The 18,051-nt window shown below is 43.3% G+C and overlaps 1 protein-coding gene across 11 annotated transcripts in view; it reads right to left on the bottom strand.

The window, feature by feature from the left end:
- ppfia1 (PTPRF interacting protein alpha 1) overlaps positions 1–18,051 on the bottom strand; it is a 50,158-nt gene that overhangs the window by 14,957 nt on the left and 17,150 nt on the right. For 7 of the 11 annotated variants that reach the window (XM_069657901.1, XM_069657928.1, XM_069657936.1 and 4 more), the window contains exons 3-17: positions 15,314–15,415; positions 14,120–14,284; positions 12,386–12,460; positions 10,441–10,542; positions 9,432–9,665; positions 9,037–9,183; positions 7,810–7,944; positions 6,132–6,173; positions 5,082–5,165; positions 4,645–4,776; positions 4,399–4,461; positions 3,462–3,541; positions 3,221–3,371; positions 2,378–2,601; positions 2,067–2,298 (exon numbers count right to left, since the gene is read on the bottom strand). In XM_069657901.1, the coding sequence (XP_069514002.1) occupies positions 2,067–2,298; positions 2,378–2,601; positions 3,221–3,371; positions 3,462–3,541; positions 4,399–4,461; positions 4,645–4,776; positions 5,082–5,165; positions 6,132–6,173; positions 7,810–7,944; positions 9,037–9,183; positions 9,432–9,665; positions 10,441–10,542; positions 12,386–12,460; positions 14,120–14,284; positions 15,314–15,415 (1,968 nt within the window). The remainder of the gene's footprint in view (positions 1–2,066; positions 2,299–2,377; positions 2,602–3,220; positions 3,372–3,461; positions 3,542–4,398; positions 4,462–4,644; positions 4,777–5,081; positions 5,166–6,131; positions 6,174–7,809; positions 7,945–9,036; positions 9,184–9,431; positions 9,666–10,440; positions 10,543–12,385; positions 12,461–14,119; positions 14,285–15,313; positions 15,416–18,051) is intronic. The other 4 variants (XM_069657989.1, XM_069657970.1, XM_069657961.1 and 1 more) reach the window with 1 other exon arrangement.

Below are 18,051 nucleotides of genomic sequence, written 5' to 3'. Positions count from 1 at the left end.
GCGTTAGCATTCAAAGGAAACTCCCTTTTAACCTATTGTTGGAATACTCACGTGTAACTAGAATATTGACAAAAGACCGAATGGGCATCCTCTGACAGTCACGTGTACCGTTGTATTTTTTTGTCTTGCATACATTGTGCAAAACCACAAACTGTGCTTTGAAGCATTTTACTTTTTTAAACACACTGTCTATCCACACTGTTTCCCACAGAACGGCAGCGTACCTGTGGGGCAGAGGTAGGGAGGCGCCTTGTGAAGAATACGTGACCCTAGTTCTAGTAGGTTACGTGATTATTCACAAACTACTTTAATCTGCTCAACTTGTTTACCGTCAGTTCTCTTTTTCCCAACACACACATCTACTGCCCCAGTCTCTAACAACACACAGGGGCTTAACCACTGACGTGCGCTTCGATTTTTTACATAGACGTAACCAAAAGACACTGACACCACTAAAAAGCTTTTAAAAAGAAAAACAGAATAAGTAGACCTAAATTAAACAGGAGAGCTTGTCCAATCAGTGCACTTACCCAAACAAGAAAAGACTGAGGGAAACACTGACATCCAAGATGGACCTTTAAAAACCTGAGTTCTGGCATACCCGGAGAACTGCCTGAATACCACAATGCTGTAGTAAATTAGCTAAAGCATCTCTTAGAGGCTGCTTATTTATAAACTATTCTACTGCTGGAAAGGAAAGGAAAAAGAAAGCTAGGAAAGCCTCCTCTTTAATGAGACAGGATGGAGAGGAAGAGGCGGACTGCACCCACCCAGGGAGAAAAGTTAGTGAGCTGAGGAGAGATCTACAGGTACCTGGAAGTAAGGTGCATAGCTATAGGCTTGAGGGGGAGGACTGAAGCCAGTTGCACCATAGGGCAGGTAAGTGACTGTCTGCTGGGAGAGGGAGCTCTGGATGATGTAGGGGTCATAGCAATAGTGCTACGGGCGGGGGGGCAGTTATACACTTGGTTACATACTCTCATACATACACACAAACTGTTAGTTCACTAATCACACTGAGATGGTATAAATACATAAAATCGACATAGAAAGGCACAAAGTGTTACAGCATCTGTGGAAGAACAAATACCAGTGGACCTAAACTACAACAAGACAACAAAACATGGACACGTAAATTATCACAAAAGGAAACTTGAATTTTGACATTAAGACTTATGATCCAGGTATTTTTAAACCTGGGACCTATCTTATTATTATGATTTGTTTTTACATATTTTGGGGTCTTAATTTAATGATAAGTACAAAAAGTTGGAAATGCTCCAGTGGAAAGCTTCAGCTGTGTCACAGATGTAACGGTTGCAACTTGCAGGTAAATGGGCCCGCTTAAAGCACGTCCTCTAAAAGTGCTTTCACCACTCACAGGCTCAGACCATCGTCCTTAGATTCTGAAAGGATCCTAACAGAGATAGACCTTTTTTTTTAGATTAAGATCCTTTTTTTAAACCAGAAACTGTCATTAAGTCACTCTTTTCAAAGTTACCAGACTTCATTGACAAAAACGTGTATTTTTTTTTTTTTTATCAGCCTTTATTTAACCAGATTTGTCCCACTGAGATCAAAGATTTCTTTTGCAAGGGAGACCTGGCCAAGAATAGCAGCAACAAGGTTTCAACAAAGCAGGCCAAGTAACTTAACTTTGTGGAAACACGGACTTGCTGCTCTACTGCTCCATCAGTCTGTGAGTTTGTTTGTGTGACTTCAAAGGTTCAAAGGTTACGCCAAATCAAACACAACAAAATTACTGAACTATCGAGGCAGCAGTAGAACCAGCAGCTTCTGTGGAGGTAAAATGACTTGTCAATGGAGTCTGGTGGCTTTGAACAGCTGTGTCAGATTAAAAAAGGGTCCTAACTTCACAAAAAGGTCCATCTCTGTAGGGAGCACATCTGTAATGTTGTCAGACACTTAGAAAAACAATCTGAGCCAAAATGTGTCAAAAATAAGACCCAGGCTGAAAAATAAAGGAACTCCCCTTTAGGTGATGACAAAAAGCATCCTGGTATCCTGGTTGGGGGGAAAGAAACAAAAAGTGAAGCAAGCGTTACCAAGGTCATGACACCCATGCGGTCCAGTTCTCTGTTGGGGCTGCGGGGAATGCGTCTGGGGGTGGAGTGGCCGGAGCCTGGGGGAGAGCCCCCCAACGAGGAGCCAGCACACAGCGACGGAGGGATGGAGCTCATCGATCGGAAACGTCCTCCAAGGCTTTCCCCGCTGCCCACCCGACACTCAATCTCCTCAGCTCGGATGGCCGTGCTCTCCTTCTCCTCTTGGATCATCCTGGTAAAGATGGAATGAAAAAGGTTAAAGGGGCCAGATTTTGGTGTGATCATTCTGGTAGCTATGCTGCTTCTGGTACCTTATTTCATTGTTGATGGCATCCAGCTGCTCCTGCAGCATTAAGGCGAGGGTCTGAGCGTCCGCCTGGCCACCAGGGGACAGCAGGTCCACCGAGCTGAAAATCGTCTCTCGATCCTCCTCCAGGTCTGAGGCGTCCATGTCACTCTCAAAGGCCTGAGCCACATTAGCTAGCACATTGGCCTGCTGCATGCGCTCCCACTCCTGCTCATTCAGAGTCTGCACCTGGATTAATCCATGCAGGTGTAAAACAGGAAACAGAGAGAAGATTGAGATGCAGATAAAGATACAAGATAACTCAGATAGGAAAGGAAGACAGTGAAGCACAAAGTACATTGAAAGGAGAAAAGGATAAAACAAATAGGAAGGAGTATTTTCATTCATGTATCTCACAGAAACAAGTTAAGTCACTGATCTCTCCACCACACTGACTTACATGTCGCTGATGTCCAGAGAGGAAGCAAACAGAGAGAAACGGAGAGGAAGAAAATCATCAGAAAGAACTGGAACATTAGACTGAAGCAGGTAAAGGAGTGAAAAGTACACGACACAAATATGACATGTTACAGGAGGACAACATAAAAGCAACAAAAAGACTGTTCCAGTAAAATCTATTATTTCAAAGGGCAAAGATCACAAGAACACTGAAATGTTTTCCTTAATGTTCAAGTAATTAAAGAGCTAAGAGGAATTCACCAATCCCCCAGTTAAAGAAGCACACAAGACAGTAAGAGTTTTAGTGTCAGTCTGACTGGGGGATAATGTTTATGTTGTTAAATCTTATGTGGGTATTTTATGTAAACAATAAGTAAACAACTCTACAGCAGAAGGGCTGTAAACTCACCTTGGATGGCTCGTCCCGGAGCGCTGCCATTCGTCCCTTTTGAGGCCGTCTCAGCACCAGAGCGCTGCCGTAGTGGTCGGAGTTACTGTCCATCATCGAAGAGGCTGACACTGGATACCTGAAGTCAGGAGTGCTGCCCAGCTGAGACCGTCTGGAAAAACACAAATACACAGGAAAAACAGAACAATCAGTAAGACTCTGAGAGGTTGAATCTGTAAAGTCTATGAGTTAACCAACTCACCCGTGTAGTAAGGAGTTGCTCCTGCTCCGACCCTGCTCGCTCTCGGCCCTCATGGTCTCAATCTGGATCAGAAGCTGCTCCTATAAGAGACAATTTGAAGACATGGTGATCATTTGGTCAGTAGCCCTGAAGCAAAAGGGAGCCACTGCCAGAGTATCGAAAGTAAAAAACATATTGCAAGAAGCCTGAACACAGAGAGGAGAAAATCAGGTTATAAGCAGCAAAGTAACACAACTACAGCCCACATTTCTGTCTGTATTTTATAAAGAAACGTGTCCACCTGAACTCTCTCTACTTTGTCATTGTTGTTTGAAGAAAATAGACTATAAAGTCCCAAATAATACATTTTATTGAACTGTATATATGGACATTAAGGCACACTGCTTTCTCTCGTAAAATGTCTTGTATATTTTTATAGAAAATGATCGCAATGTGTTTTTTTTCCAACATCGTGCAGCCCGAACTGTAAAACCATTTTTACCCCAATTTGTTTTAGTCTCTGTAAAGTATAAGAACCACAATTAACCCTGATTAAGCTGAAAAAAGGAAGTCAATGTATCTGCACAGCCTTGTTTATTCACTGTGAATACCTGGTTTGCAGTAAAGGTCATTTTGCACACCATCTCTGCACGTCTCATATCTCAATACTTGGTTTCTGATGCTATGTATTTATTGCTGCATTTTCTTACACACGTTTGGTTGCTGAGGTCCAGATGTGGTTCAGTTAAAAGAAACTTTGGACTGAGCTGAATGTAAAGACGGCTACTTGGATCTGCTACCTTCCTGCTCCCAACACCATGTAAAACACTCATTATATATTTAAGAACACAGAACAGTCTGGAAACACAAATAATTTAATACTCTTTTGATTTTTCATACTCATCCAGACCTGGGAACCTTTTGATAGGAACCCTGCACACTTCATACGATCCCTCACCTTCTCATGGTGGGACTCCTCAATCAGCTTCTTGGTGTGCTCCAGTTCTCTGATCAGGGAATTCTGAATCAGAAGACAAAGAACAGTGACTGACCTGAACTGTGATTTCATTACCAACAAGTCATGGGACTCACATAGCTGAGGAACAACAAATATTTATGATTGCCAAGCTATTAACGCTAATCTCACTGGCTTTCCAACTATCAATCATCACTGCCCGACTGGTCTCATTTATGCATTATTCACCTTATCCTCCAGGGCAGACATCCTCTCTTTGAGGTGAAGCTGGAGTCTCTCGTTGGACTCTGAGAGCAGCTTGTCCACCGTCTCAGACAGACGCTTGTTGTGCTCCTCGTTCATCTTCTCTCTCTGTCTTGCCTTTACAAACAGGAAAAGAAAAGGAGCGATATAAAATAGCAGTAAAGCACCAAACTGCCAACAAAGATCCAGCAACGATAGAGGCAGACTGTTGCATCGCCTCGCGTTGTCTGCATCTGAGCAAAGAAGATGCACTTGAATAAACCGCACCTGGGGTCAGGAAAGGGTCTGAAACCCCCCCAAAAATATAACCAAAGGCAACCACCCCCGGCCTGACATTAGTCAACGGTTGAAGGTCAGCCTCGTGTTTCAGAGCCCCAACAATGAGAGGATCGAGCCTTGAGTAGTGACTGAAGATTTCTCACCCTGAGCAGTTCCTGGTTCTTCTCCTCCAGCTGGGCCTCCAGCTGCCTCAGCCTCTCCTCCACATTGCCATGACGTTCCTCTGCCTGAAAAAGGGGGACAATGTAAAAGAAAGGCTTTAATACTCCCTGTACAATGATAGCAAAGTCTCTCTAATATTCGAACTACTAATGGGAGTGTCTCTAGTGCAAAGATCTGCTCTGCCCCTAATGCGTCATTCATCCTGGAGAAGGACCTCGCTGAGAAGAGGCCTTAACTCGGCCCTGCTTGAGGTTTCGTGTCCTTCAAAAGGATGGAGTCAACAGCACGAAGAGCCTTGGAAGCAAGCATCTACATATACCACCTTACATGTAGAGGATAAAATAATACAACAGCTCCATAAAGACAAAGCAATGACACCCACAGACAAACTAAAACAGCAGCCATGACTTCCAAGAGGGCAAATCTACCACAGAATCCTCACAGTTCTACCGGGGACTACAGGCGTGTTGGTGTGAATAATGATGACTTGCTCATGAAAGAACAGTTAATTCAATATTTCATCTGCAATTAGGGCATGTTGAAAAATCTATCAAGTGTTTGACAGCAGCCTGTTGGGTTTTACTTATGTAAGAGCCAACAGACTTGTAAACACATTTCCGTGGCACAGCCTGTTCCAGTTTGAGTGGCTCTAATGGGCAGGGTCTCCACAGGTCTTTGAGCAAATCAGCTGGCACTTCCTGTTTGTGTTAGATACCAAACAAAAAAGGAAAGCTCACCAGCACATTAAGCAACAAACACAGGCGGACAGAGAAGGCCATGTCAGGGCCGGGTTTCAGTCTCAGACAGCCTTTTGATACACAGTCTGACAGTCTGCAATTAACCAGGCACGTGTGTTTGTAGGATATACTTAAAGTTTAAAAGACAACAGTTTTTCTGTAGTTCTGGAGGTGTAAATACTGATATTAGTTTCTATGGGCCTGGTTAAGTTCAGTGACAGAATAAAATTGAGAGGGATATTTCCAGTATCCAGGAGGGGAGGGGGGTTAGCTCTGTGATTAAAGCTGATCTACCTTCTTCTGAGTCTTAGCGCCTTTAGAGCCACACAGAACACACTAGGGGTTTGACATGGAGGTGGAACAGGCAGCATGAAGATCACACAAAAACAGAGCATGACAGAAAGATATGAGACGGAGGAGAAAACACTGTCAATGTGATGTTCAGTATGACTGAATATTACGGTGGGAGGGAGAAAATCTGCAGATGATTTAACAGAACTTCAGTTTAAAGACTCGAGCACAGAACAGGTAGACAAACAGATGATATGTTGTTTAAGGGATGAACAATACATTGATGTTCTATCAGACAGAACTGATGATGGAATAATTATGCTACCAGCTCCTTCAAGTACAAGAGGTTGGAGAAACAAAGGGAAGATTTATGTCAAAGTCTTTCACCTGCACGGAGGCTAAATTAAACATAGCAGGGCATTTCATTTCAATACATATGCATGTCTGTCTCTCTGCCATGTTCGATATGAAGGTGTGGCTTAACTTCTAACCAAAGAGGAAACTAAAATTAAAGCAAAGAAGAAATCAGGATAATAACAAAATAAATGAAGAAAGTAGCTTCAAGCTCTGTTTGGAGCATCGGCTGTGCACGTCCTTAAAAATTAACGCTGCGCAGTCACGAGCTGCAGTTTGCACATGAGCAGAAGGGGCAGTGTAGAGGCAGAGGGGATGTGACAGGGTCGACACAGCAGCAGGGACAACAAGGGCAGAAAGCTCTGAAGACAAGCTGATAGACCGAGTCCACGATTATCCACATCTGTAGACAAACATGCCTGTCAAACAGCTGGAGACAGAGAAGTTCCATTTTAGAAGTCGACATGGAAACCTGCAAAACTAAACAAGTCCGTCACCGTTGCGTCCGTGCACGGAGGAACATGTTGGAGAGACGGAGCGGGGACGGAGCAGACGGTGTGTTCTGTCCCCCGAACACACAGAAGCTGTTCCTGCCGTGATCTGAATGAATGAACATCACAGTAACATCCTCAAGTGTCACCATGTCTGTTGTTTACATCCTGCACATACGGTAGCATACGGCCTGAGCTCTCTGGTGCGCCCGTTTTCCTTCGATTTTCTTTTCCGTACAAATATATTTAGTATCTTCTGTGTTCGTCTGGTTATACATTTTTTTAAATCTAACTTAATAAATTAATAAACAAAAGTAACAAGGAAACAATATCAAGGGGAGAGGAACTGCAGATTGGATGTAGATCAAATTACTTTAAAGATTTAGGATCAAATGAGAATAAGACATTAACATCTCTAAGATGTACTGTGAGCCAGAAGCAATACTAATAAGGAGCTGAATAAGCGTGTGTTGTCCAAGACAAAGACTCAAACTATAAATGGATAAAAACATGAGCCGAATCTCTAAAAATAGCTCCCTGTGGATATTTGGAGTAACATAAACAATGGCTTCCTCGGCAGCTTCCTCAGGGAGCTCGTTCGGATGTAAAGGAATGACTCTAACTATCCTGGTCTGCTACTGGTACCCTCTGTGTGTTTAGGTTAGGATCATATTCGTAAAGAGTGTAATTTAAAGTTCATTCATGTTACTAGTTGGGCTTCTTTTTTAAGAGTTGCCACTATAGGATTCAATCAAAGATTCAGGATTTAATTAGATTACTAATCTTACTAAAAGGTGGGATGAGAGGTATGTGGGGGAGTGGACAGGTGCTGGTACCTTTGTGAGGGCAGCCACCCTCTGGGCCAGCTCTGCCTCCACCTCAGGCAGAGTCTCAGCCTTGCGGATGGTCTGCTGCAGCTTCTGCTCTGCCAGCTCCAGTTTCTCTTGGAGTTGCCGGTTTCTGTCCTCCGTCTACAACAAACAAACCAAAAGCAAACAGTCATTAGCATGAATGTTTAAGACATGTCTGTGCTACATCCTGGCCTCAGGGTTTACTTTTAGCTCCACAAGGTGAAGAAAGTGGCAAGAAATAAGACTGAAGGTCAGAGAAAGACAGGGAGGAAGACAAAGGGAGGCAGGGAGAGGGGATGGGTGAGGCTAGGGTGGGCAGGAAGTGAGGATGAGAGCATTCATATTGACACAAAGACAGACAAAACCCATTAGAAAAGAGGAGAGAGACATCTCCATCTCAGTGAGTACAAGTAAAGAAACAAGCCAGTGTCTTTGAGGCTTCCCATTCACTGCCTGCTGCGCTGGTCAGAGTGTGAATACAGCAGGAATTCATTAGCAGGGGTTTGGGAGAAACTGCAGGCGATTCCTGCTGGCAGACAAACCCGGAGACTCAAACACCAAACCAACACATGCCTCATCCACTCCAAGTTTGATCTTAATGTAAGGATTGGGATAGGTGTGACGATTATGAGGAGACATCTTAACTGTTGCAGCTAGTTAAGCTAAGGTGGGACTTGATCAGTTTAAGTAAACTTTGGAAGGGCAAATCATGGACGAATTGATCCATGCTTCAGTCAATCCTAATCAGTAATCAAACTCAAAGGTTACGACCACACTTCTCTTACTCTTAGCACGTGTTTGTGTGATAATAACGCCGGGCACAGGAATCACTCAAATAATGGCTTTCCTCCAGCGCATGCTAGCAGTAGTAGCTTTGATTAATGCAAAGATTAACTGCACAACATAGCCGGCAACAGAAGGTCAGCATGTAATTAGTAATTCATGTTGAGTTAATCGCTGCTGTTCGAGGTGTCACATGATAGGGGTGTGACGAATCAGGGAAGGGCATATCGTGACTGAGAAGACGAATGTAGGTGTCTGTATCATCATTTCCAAAAGTCTCAGCTTCTGCCCGTACACAAACAACCCGGAGTTTTCAAAATAAAACACAGTCAGCAGCATTTCTTAAAGTCTCAGTTTTAGGTGCTATAAAACACAGCTGAAGCAGAACATACATACAACGTGATTGTAGACCAAGAGAATGGGACCTACTTGTCTGAAGAGAGAGTCTTTGTTGGCCACTTCATTCTCTAGCTTGTCGTTCAGGTCGTGGACGGAGGTAGCCTCCCGCTGAGCTGCCAGGTAACGCTTCTCCAGGGTGGTGATCCTCTCCTCCATGTCCTCCTTCTGGGCCATTGACTACACACACAAACACACACATTTGCATTAGTGTCTTCAAGGCATATGGCCTTGACCTACTGTCCTCTGACCTTTGCACCTTCAGATCAAATAAAGGACACAAGATGGCTACTGTCGGACATTTGGCACAGATAATAGTCGACTGCGAGCAATGATACGAGGTTGTGTTTTGACGTAAAGCATTACATGCACCAAGCATTGTAATTTTATCACTTAAATTAAGAAAATGCAGACCCCGTCCTCCCTACCTCTCTCAGGTCTCTCTGTAACCGCGTGTTCATGTCTTCAGACTTGATGAGGTCCTTCCTGGCCGTGTCCAGGTCCTCCTCCAGCTCGTTGATGCGTGAAGCCATAGCAGCCATGCGCTCCTTCATCTGGCCCAGGTCAGCTGTCTGACGGTCCACCACATCCTGGAGCTCACCCACCTTCCCGAAACCAAGGCCCGACTCCTCCTCCTGACTGAGCGAACCATCAGATGACCGCTACGGGGGAATAAACATCAGTAGTTTACAAGACACACACAAAGGAGTCACCTAACATGGGTTAAACAATAATACAAATCAGCCATTGAGCTCTTTGAAAAAGACAAGACCTATTTTTTACCCTTTTCTGATATTCTCGAGACCAAACAAGCAATTGCTTAATCAAGAAAATAGTCTAGAGTGGCAGTCCTTATTTATCTAAACTATGAGATAAGTGATGTTCTTCTGTACATGCAGCTCTTGTTAAATTTGCATTGCGACTCTTCATCTGGATGCAAATACCTTAGCATGATCACCTGTTAGCTGTGTTGTCAGTTAACATTTCGATCAAGCCTAATTTGCACAAAACAATCCCGACCTTCACAATGCATGCTGTTAAAACTGAGCTGCTCCCCAAGCACTGACTAACTGATGTGTTCTTATCTTAAGCAGAGACACGCTGCAGATCCAGCTGTCAGCGGCAAGCTGGACTGTTTCCAGCCTGCGTCCTGCAGTGTTTGCATCTTGTCTGTGCATGTATGCAGATGACAGAGCCGAGCACAGCTTATCATAACATGCTGAGACAGACTTTATTTGTATATACAGAAGATGAGAAGATGACTAATGGCGGGTTAGTATACTTTAAACCTTTGGCTTATTTGTACTTGTTTTAGATCATTTAAAATTATAAATTAAATTTTCATTATTTTAGATTTAATAAGTAAACAGATGCTAAACACTTGTCACACACAACCAACTGTGTGTCCATGGAACATACGCTGCTGAGCGACCTCACCTTGCCATTAGTACTCGGTGTGTTTTCAGAGTTGTGGTTGACCTCGCTCGTTCCATCGGCCAGCCCTCTCTTCTGGCTGCTCTGCTCCCTGAGGTAAGCCAGCTAGAGAAAACAACAGTTTGTTTACACCTGTTCAGGTCATTCATTTGCAGGTGATAACCATCTGAACAGTTCTGGTTAGCCGCTTAACCAAGAGCACTACACTTGTTTTCCCCCATTCATCTTTGTGATGGTATTTTCTTTTATTTTACCGAAGCACGTCCGTCCAAGCGAGTGTGTGTGTGTGTGTGTGTGTGTGTGTGTGTGCGTGTGTGTGTGTGTGTGTGTGTGTGTGTGTGTGTGTGTGTGTGACAGATGGGACAGGGACACAAAGAAGCGTAGCTAGCAGCCCAGAGTGCCCACAGCCTTGAGTTCAAACCACAACTATTCTGGTTGTGAACTCCCATGAATATGCTGCTGCAGTATATAATAAACTCTCAGCCAAATGGCCGAAAACAAAGCAGAAAAAAAGCTGCCTTGCCTGAGGAAGTGAGGTTACTAATAAAAGCAGAGTGGCAAGTGGTTGATTTGATGTGTGTGTTGGTGTGTGTGTGGTCCCCGGCGGATTCCCAGGAACAAAAGATGACTGTAGCATGAAGCAGAGAGGAAATCTAGGACACTTCTCCAAGATCCTCTGGGCCTTTGTCAATCTTAATCCCATTCAGCCCACAGTGGACTGAAGACTCCTCCTCTCTGTGCATGCATGTGCACATGTATGTCATGGGGCTCTTCTTCAAAGATTAAGTATTCAATGTTTAGATTGCATCTGTTTTTAAAAGGCTGTGATTCTTCACAACTCTGCAACTCTGATCCGACTGTCAAAGCTGCACTTTGAATCGTCTCTTAGTTCAGTTTGTGTCGGCACAGAAAAATCCAAACAATGAGCCTTTGAGTCGTTTCCTCCTACATCATGTGTCTTTCATAGTTAATCATCACTTTCACTTGAATAAATGTCTGTTAAGTCTCTATCTATCACAGAATGAGGTAACACACGGTGACTGAGCCTATGGCCCACTGATGAAAGCCTTTCATCTGCAGTATATAGTATTATTATGGGCTGGGTGTCTGTGGCGGCGCCCAGTTAGTGACGCGTTCTCCATCAGCCAGCAGTGGTTGGTCTGCCAGAGAGGGTAGGCGGAGCTAAGCGGCTGCTTTTCCGCTCTCTGCAAGCGTTGCGAGTAAACAGTAATCTACTATGGCTGAACAAACATAGAACAGATGGATGACTACAGATGCAACACTGTCTGGATCACTGCGAAGTGTGCTCCTGCAAGTACCGTTGTTTGCTATAGGTGTCGCCAAAGAGAACGAAACAGAAATCTTCGAAATTAGCACTTTAAGGAGACTGCTAGGGGTGTAACAAAATCTTTCAAGCCTACATTTCGATTTTACCTTTGATTTTTAAGTCTTTATATGATTCAAATTTTCACAACTATGTGACTTTCCTCACTATTTGATACCTGTAAACAGCATACATCAGTTGGATATCAGGATTAAGGCCTTATATTTGTAGCATTTTCTGATTAACACATGTGGGATGTGTTGATATCAGGTTTTAGGAGCATTCTTTGGACATGTATACAGCACATCCATGCTGCATAAAGCTCTGTGTGTTGTAAACAAACTGATGGTATGTACAGCTGCATGTGAACAGGAATATTAGTGGAATATTCACCATGGAAACAGCTATGTAGGAATATTTAGTTTTTTGTAATAAGGGCCAAAATGGAAATGTTTAGTGCAATTAAACTTATATGTACCTTCACTTAAGACCAACAACCTACTACTTACCACATCATTTGAATGCAGTATTAAAATGTAAAAGTGTGTAGTAGTCGATGCAGTTAAGTGACTGTCTTCAGTCCATTCTATTCAGTTACGTTAATTATAAGTCATGTTTGCTTACTTCTTTGTGCGAGATGGTGAGCTGCTCCTCCAGCGCGCTGCATCTTTCCAAGGCAACGCGTAGTCGCTCCCTCACCTAGAAAACAGATCTTTACCTTAATGCCATTTCTTTGTTCTGCAATGTCAAATATCATCATATACACACTTACAGTGCATACGGAAAGTATTCACAGCGCTTTACTTTTTCCACATTTTGTTATGTTACAGCCTTATTCCAAAATGAATTAAATTAATTTCTTTCCTCAAAATTCTACACATAAAACCCCATAATGACAACTTAAAAAAAGTTTGTTTGAAATTTTTGTTAATTTATTAAAAATAAAAAACAAAGAAATCACAAATAATGCTATAATAATTTGGCTTCTTCGTCCCATCTCCACAGCCGAAAGCAGCGGAGAAACATCGCACCACAGTTCTAGATAAACAGATCCAGCAGTGTTCCAGCGGTGGGTCTGCGGGGGCTCTCCGGCTCTGCGGGGGCTCTCCGGCTCTGCAGGTCTATTGTATTGGACCAGCAAGCTAACGTGAGGCGGCCGGGCTGGCAATGTTGGTTAACGTTTACCAGCAAGTCAGTTCGGCATGTCAGCGAGAGTAAAATCCTACTTTTAGCTCATTTAAAGTTTGGCTGGAGTCAGCGGGCGAAGCAGGTTCATTCAGCTAGGGCTGGGTATCGACATGGATTTCTCAATTCGATTCGAATCCGATTCACAGGGTCCCGATTCGATTCGATATCGATTTTTGTTAGGGGTATTTCAGTTACAATATCAATGCACCTCTAACCTTTAACCACTAAGAAGTTACATCATGTACTTCTATTTAACATGACCAACACAGCAGTCAACACAATATTAACAATTTTATGAATTAGACAGTTTATGAACTTTTTCCCCCGTTTCAGATTTTCAGTCTGAACATTCGGCTCGCGGTTTGAATTAAACGAACTGGGCTTTAACTTGCGCAAGATGTGGCCACGAGATCTCAGTGCGAAGAACAAAACCACACAAGAGTTATAGGGAAAGACATACTGTTTAAAACAACGTGCCAAAAATACACTCGCAGCCAAAGCCGACGCTGACAGAGAGTAACATAAACATCAGAGCAAAACTAACTCACATATTCATGGACGCACACACGATAAAAAGAGTCCAGGCATGTCTCCCTCACTGCTGCGTTTCAGGGGGGTGCGCTGAGTCGTGCTGCGTTCAGGAGCGCTCAGAAATGTGAGTGATCAGACACGTTTTTACATATTTTTTAAAGATCGATCTCGGGATTTATGAATCGATATTGGGTCATTCAAATACGAAACGAATAATCGATTTTTTAAACCCAGCCCTACGTTCAACATATGCTAACCTATCTTTTCCCATGTTCTGTTTTCAGTCCATGATCGCAGTGAAGCTTCTCTCCTTTGTCAGTCAGACTCAAGTGTGAATCAACAGTCTGTGATTGATACCTGAAGCACACTGAGGCAAACAATCGGCTACGCGTTCAACAGAACCGGGTTGAAAAATGTCAGATTTCTTTCATTACTTGTTTTTGTCAGTTGCTGAAAAAAGTAAAATCAGTATTGATACGAGTTGCTTAAATATAATCCCCCTGATTGTGTGGACTGTAAGATGATTAAAAAGACCAAAAGTGGAACTTCGCTCCCCCTAACTGAATAATAGGGATGCATCTGCTCAGGCGCCTATGCACACTCACTTATTAAACACTTAGATAGCACACACTGTCGTACCTTCTCATCGAGGGCTTTGTGGTGTTCAAAAAGTGACTTTAGGGCTTTGAGGACCTCCACCTCACTCGAGACTCCAGCTGGAGACTGAGCCTGTCTCTTCACCACCGTCATCCTCAGACTGCGTTCATGGCGAGACACCAGGCACTCCAAGTGCTCCAACAGGAGCTGCACACACAGAAGACGGTGGTTACAGGTTAGAAACCTTCAGACAAAGACTAAATCCAACTAATACTTGCAGCAGTTAACTCAAAATGATTAACTAACTACGGGGCTGAACATTTTGTCTGTGCTAGCTACTGTGCTGCTGTTTTTGCTGAGACAGCCAGCTCTTGTTTTGATTGGCCTTCTTGCATGTGCACGTTTATGGTCATCTTAAATGCATTTCTAGGCATGTAAGTATAGACAGAGATTACTTGTGAAACTGTTCTAAAATGCTTGTCTGGACACAGAATCGGTTTAAACTGAAAATGATGTAGGGTGAATGTAGCCTAAAAGTCACTGTACATTAATACATTTTTCATATTTAATTCACATTTGCTACAAAACTAAACAAATGTGCACAAGCATCACCATTATGTAGAGACCCATATTATTATATATAAAAGAGCTTAGGTGAAGCTGATTAATCTAGTGCTGTTGTTGTACATCAGTTGTTTTTGCATCTATTAGCCTACTGTGTGTTCAGGGATGTCCATAACAATACAAAGTAGAACTTCACATTGTTTCTGTTACTTCTCTGCTAAATCACGATTGTGGAGCTATAAATGACAGTTTAGCAGGTAAGACTGATGCAATACAGTCATACAGGTTGTAGTAGTCAGGAGTAAACAGGTCGTAGTCAGGGACGGTACCGGCTGACAGCACGCTGGCTGAGGTATAGTCCTGCTCCTTCTCAGCACAGACAGCTGTCTGTGATGAAATGTATCATCGGTGGTTGAAATATTTTGATGATTAAGCAATTTTCAACGCCCAGAACGTGTGACAATGGTTTGGATTATAGGATAGAAACTGATTTGTCAACCAGTGTTATGACAACCATCCATACCCAAAACAGAAACACACAGGAATGTGAAAGGGAGGCCAATTAAAACTTTCCACAACAGTGTTGTATAGTGAAGGTCGTGAACTATTTGAATGTGTTAAACATATTTATGCAGTGTTTGTGTATGTGTGTAGCTGCACATTTATACTAACCCGTGTGTTGTTTCTCTCAGCCTTCAGCTCTGCGATCTCCTCCTCCTTCTCCAGAAGCTGCTCCCGGCACACGTTCACCTCCTTTGTTAGTGCAGCAAACTCCTGGAATAGAAAAGAACAAACACGGAAACATGTAACTGCTACTTACTCAGTTCAGTTATTTTGAAGGCGCTGAGCGTTGCACAGCTTATATATTTAAAGTTTAAGCTTTGAGTATGATGTTACATCCAACACAGCCATCTAACATCTGTTCCCCAAAGTCGATGCATGTTCTTAGACGGCTAATAATCCTAACACCTTACTGGTTGTGCAAGCACCTGATCAATCACCTGTTTTAAAAAAGGATTATAAAGTACGGAAAAACACAGCAACCTGGGAGGACAATACACTGACCAATCAACTTCTCTAATCTCATCCTAAAATAGAGGGAATGTGCCATAAAGTAGAGGAAATATCAGCAATATGACATGTTAGATACAGAAGGTTTAGCAAACTAATACAGTTATCATTTTATTGGTCCAGACTGGATCATCACACTTTGAACCTCTTTTCTTAAATAACACATCTGAACACTTGTGGTGTAAAGATACCAGTTAAATTAGCTCCTGCATCACTTTGTGGTTTCTGCAGATGCCGTGATCCCACAGCAAGCCACAGCAAACAACTGTGCACACGCTGTGAACCACGATGACATGTCTATGGTCATGCTTCCAAAAGAAAGAATGGAGACGAGATCAGAGCTGCTTGCTGTGTGAAAGGAACGCAACTCATTATATGCAGTGTTTCCGCTTTGCACATCTCCTCTCCGTCCACACAGAATCATACGCAGCTCTATTACGCAATGTAACAATCCTCGTGCCTATATCAGCTGTGTGCTCAGCAGCAAACTTTCAGCTCCCTGGCGATCTTTGTCCAGCCAGCTGCTGCAATATTGTAGTGAAATGAGGAGCTATTGTGTATCTAAATCCTTATTTCAAGTAGGCCACATAATGAGTGGGGCAGCTTTGATCTTAACATTTTAGCTGTCAGAATCCCAGTTCCTGTTTCTGTTTGAAAACACCACAGAGGACGTGTAGCAGCTGACGTTGAAAGATACTCTCCTGGATGTGGAACATGCTCTACGGGCCCTGACTCTCTCGGCTCGGACAGCCTCGCCTGCCGGTAAAGCATATTGGACCTCCACCGACACGACTCTGTCTATATTGCTGTGATACTTTGTTCAGGGACTAGGCGGGGCTGCTGCTCCGCTGCTCGTCCGCTGTCCTCACCTACGTCCGCAGCGCGCACCTGCTTTCAAACACCTTGTCATCGGCCTCATGAGGACAGTCCTGTAACACATTGCCCACAAATGCGCACATTGACCTGATGCAGTCAGCCACATACGAGGTTTTGACCTTGTCTTGTCCATATAAAAACATTTCATGGTTCCAGCTGTCCCACAGTAAAGTTTAATGCTTTTTCTGACATGAATGCATGAGCAGGCCTGATAACCTGATGATATCACCAGGGTGCGATTTGTGAAAAACTACTTGAGCTCTTGCCTCAGAGCTCTTTACTAAAAAAACAACAAAAACAATTCAGTGCTCTCCGTCAGGCACTCTTTCATCAAACAGTCTGTTTTCAAATATAAACTCTGGACATTGTCAAAAGATTTAGGTGTGGACATTGTCATAAGTTGCCTTTTTATATGTGTAGCTCACAGCGGGAGATTGTCGGTGTCACCAGTGTTCTCTATACTGGAAAAACTATGTCTGGTTTGGCTACAGTGTGCAGAAGGGGGAGGAAGACTAGGTCATAATTATGTTTGTTTATGCATTCATTTCAATACTACATGCACTGATCATATCCTAAAGAATGAAAACCAATATACAGGCCAGCTGAAGCAGCAAAGCAGCAAAGTCCTCTACGCACAAACTGCTCCAGAAAATGAGCGTCTCCGTTTACACATCGGCCTAACTTAGCAGATTCAAGTGTGTTCGATGTTCAGTTCAACTAATTTGGACATTTGCATTCTCACACGCAGCCCCTCTGGGTAAAATGCGGACATAAGAAGTGCAGTACATGTATGAAAGGGGCTATATCGATTTTGCGTTGTATTAGAGTGCAACATCTTGGCCTGAGCAAGGGGACGCTACAGTCCTCTTCGATGCCTCTCGTTCTTTGATGTAGATTTGGTTCTTCTGTGGCCATAGATTAATATTTGTAGATCTTGCTAAATTAACTGACTGGGTTACGAGGACAACAATATTCATATATCAGAGCAAAGGACACATGCAGCAAAAAGGTTTGATGTTGAGTAAGAAGAAGAATAAAGAAAGAGGGTGAAACCCCAGGAACCTCCCTGAAACACGCCTACAGTCATGAGAAAGATGAGAATAAAATATACTGCCCCTCTCTGGACAGACAAATAAACCTCACATTACTCACATCTTCCTCAGGTCCTCCTCAGACAAATGCAGTCGTGCACTGACACACACACTTGCTTTCAGGGATTACATGCATGGATGAACCTGAAGAATGTGCCATCCTGATTTTTTGCCCTACAAAAACTAGCACAGGCACCCTGAGTGGCGCGGCCTTCTTGCTACATTTCCAAGGGTTGGGGATGTGTGTGTGTGTGTGTGTGTGTGTGTGTGTGCGTGTGTGTGTGCAGAGACGGGGGGTAGGGGGGCTGCTGGAACGGATCGTTCTTTTCAGTCACTACCACAACTATTCTCTCTTCCCTTCACTCCAGCCTC

This window comes from Semicossyphus pulcher, unplaced genomic scaffold (genome assembly GCF_022749685.1).
Source record: "Semicossyphus pulcher isolate SPU_LCO1_2020_fin unplaced genomic scaffold, fSemPul1.0.p SCAF_1, whole genome shotgun sequence".
NCBI classification, from domain to species: Eukaryota; Metazoa; Chordata; class Actinopteri; order Labriformes; family Labridae; genus Semicossyphus; species Semicossyphus pulcher.
This window is presented reverse-complemented; position numbering and strand designations above follow the sequence as displayed.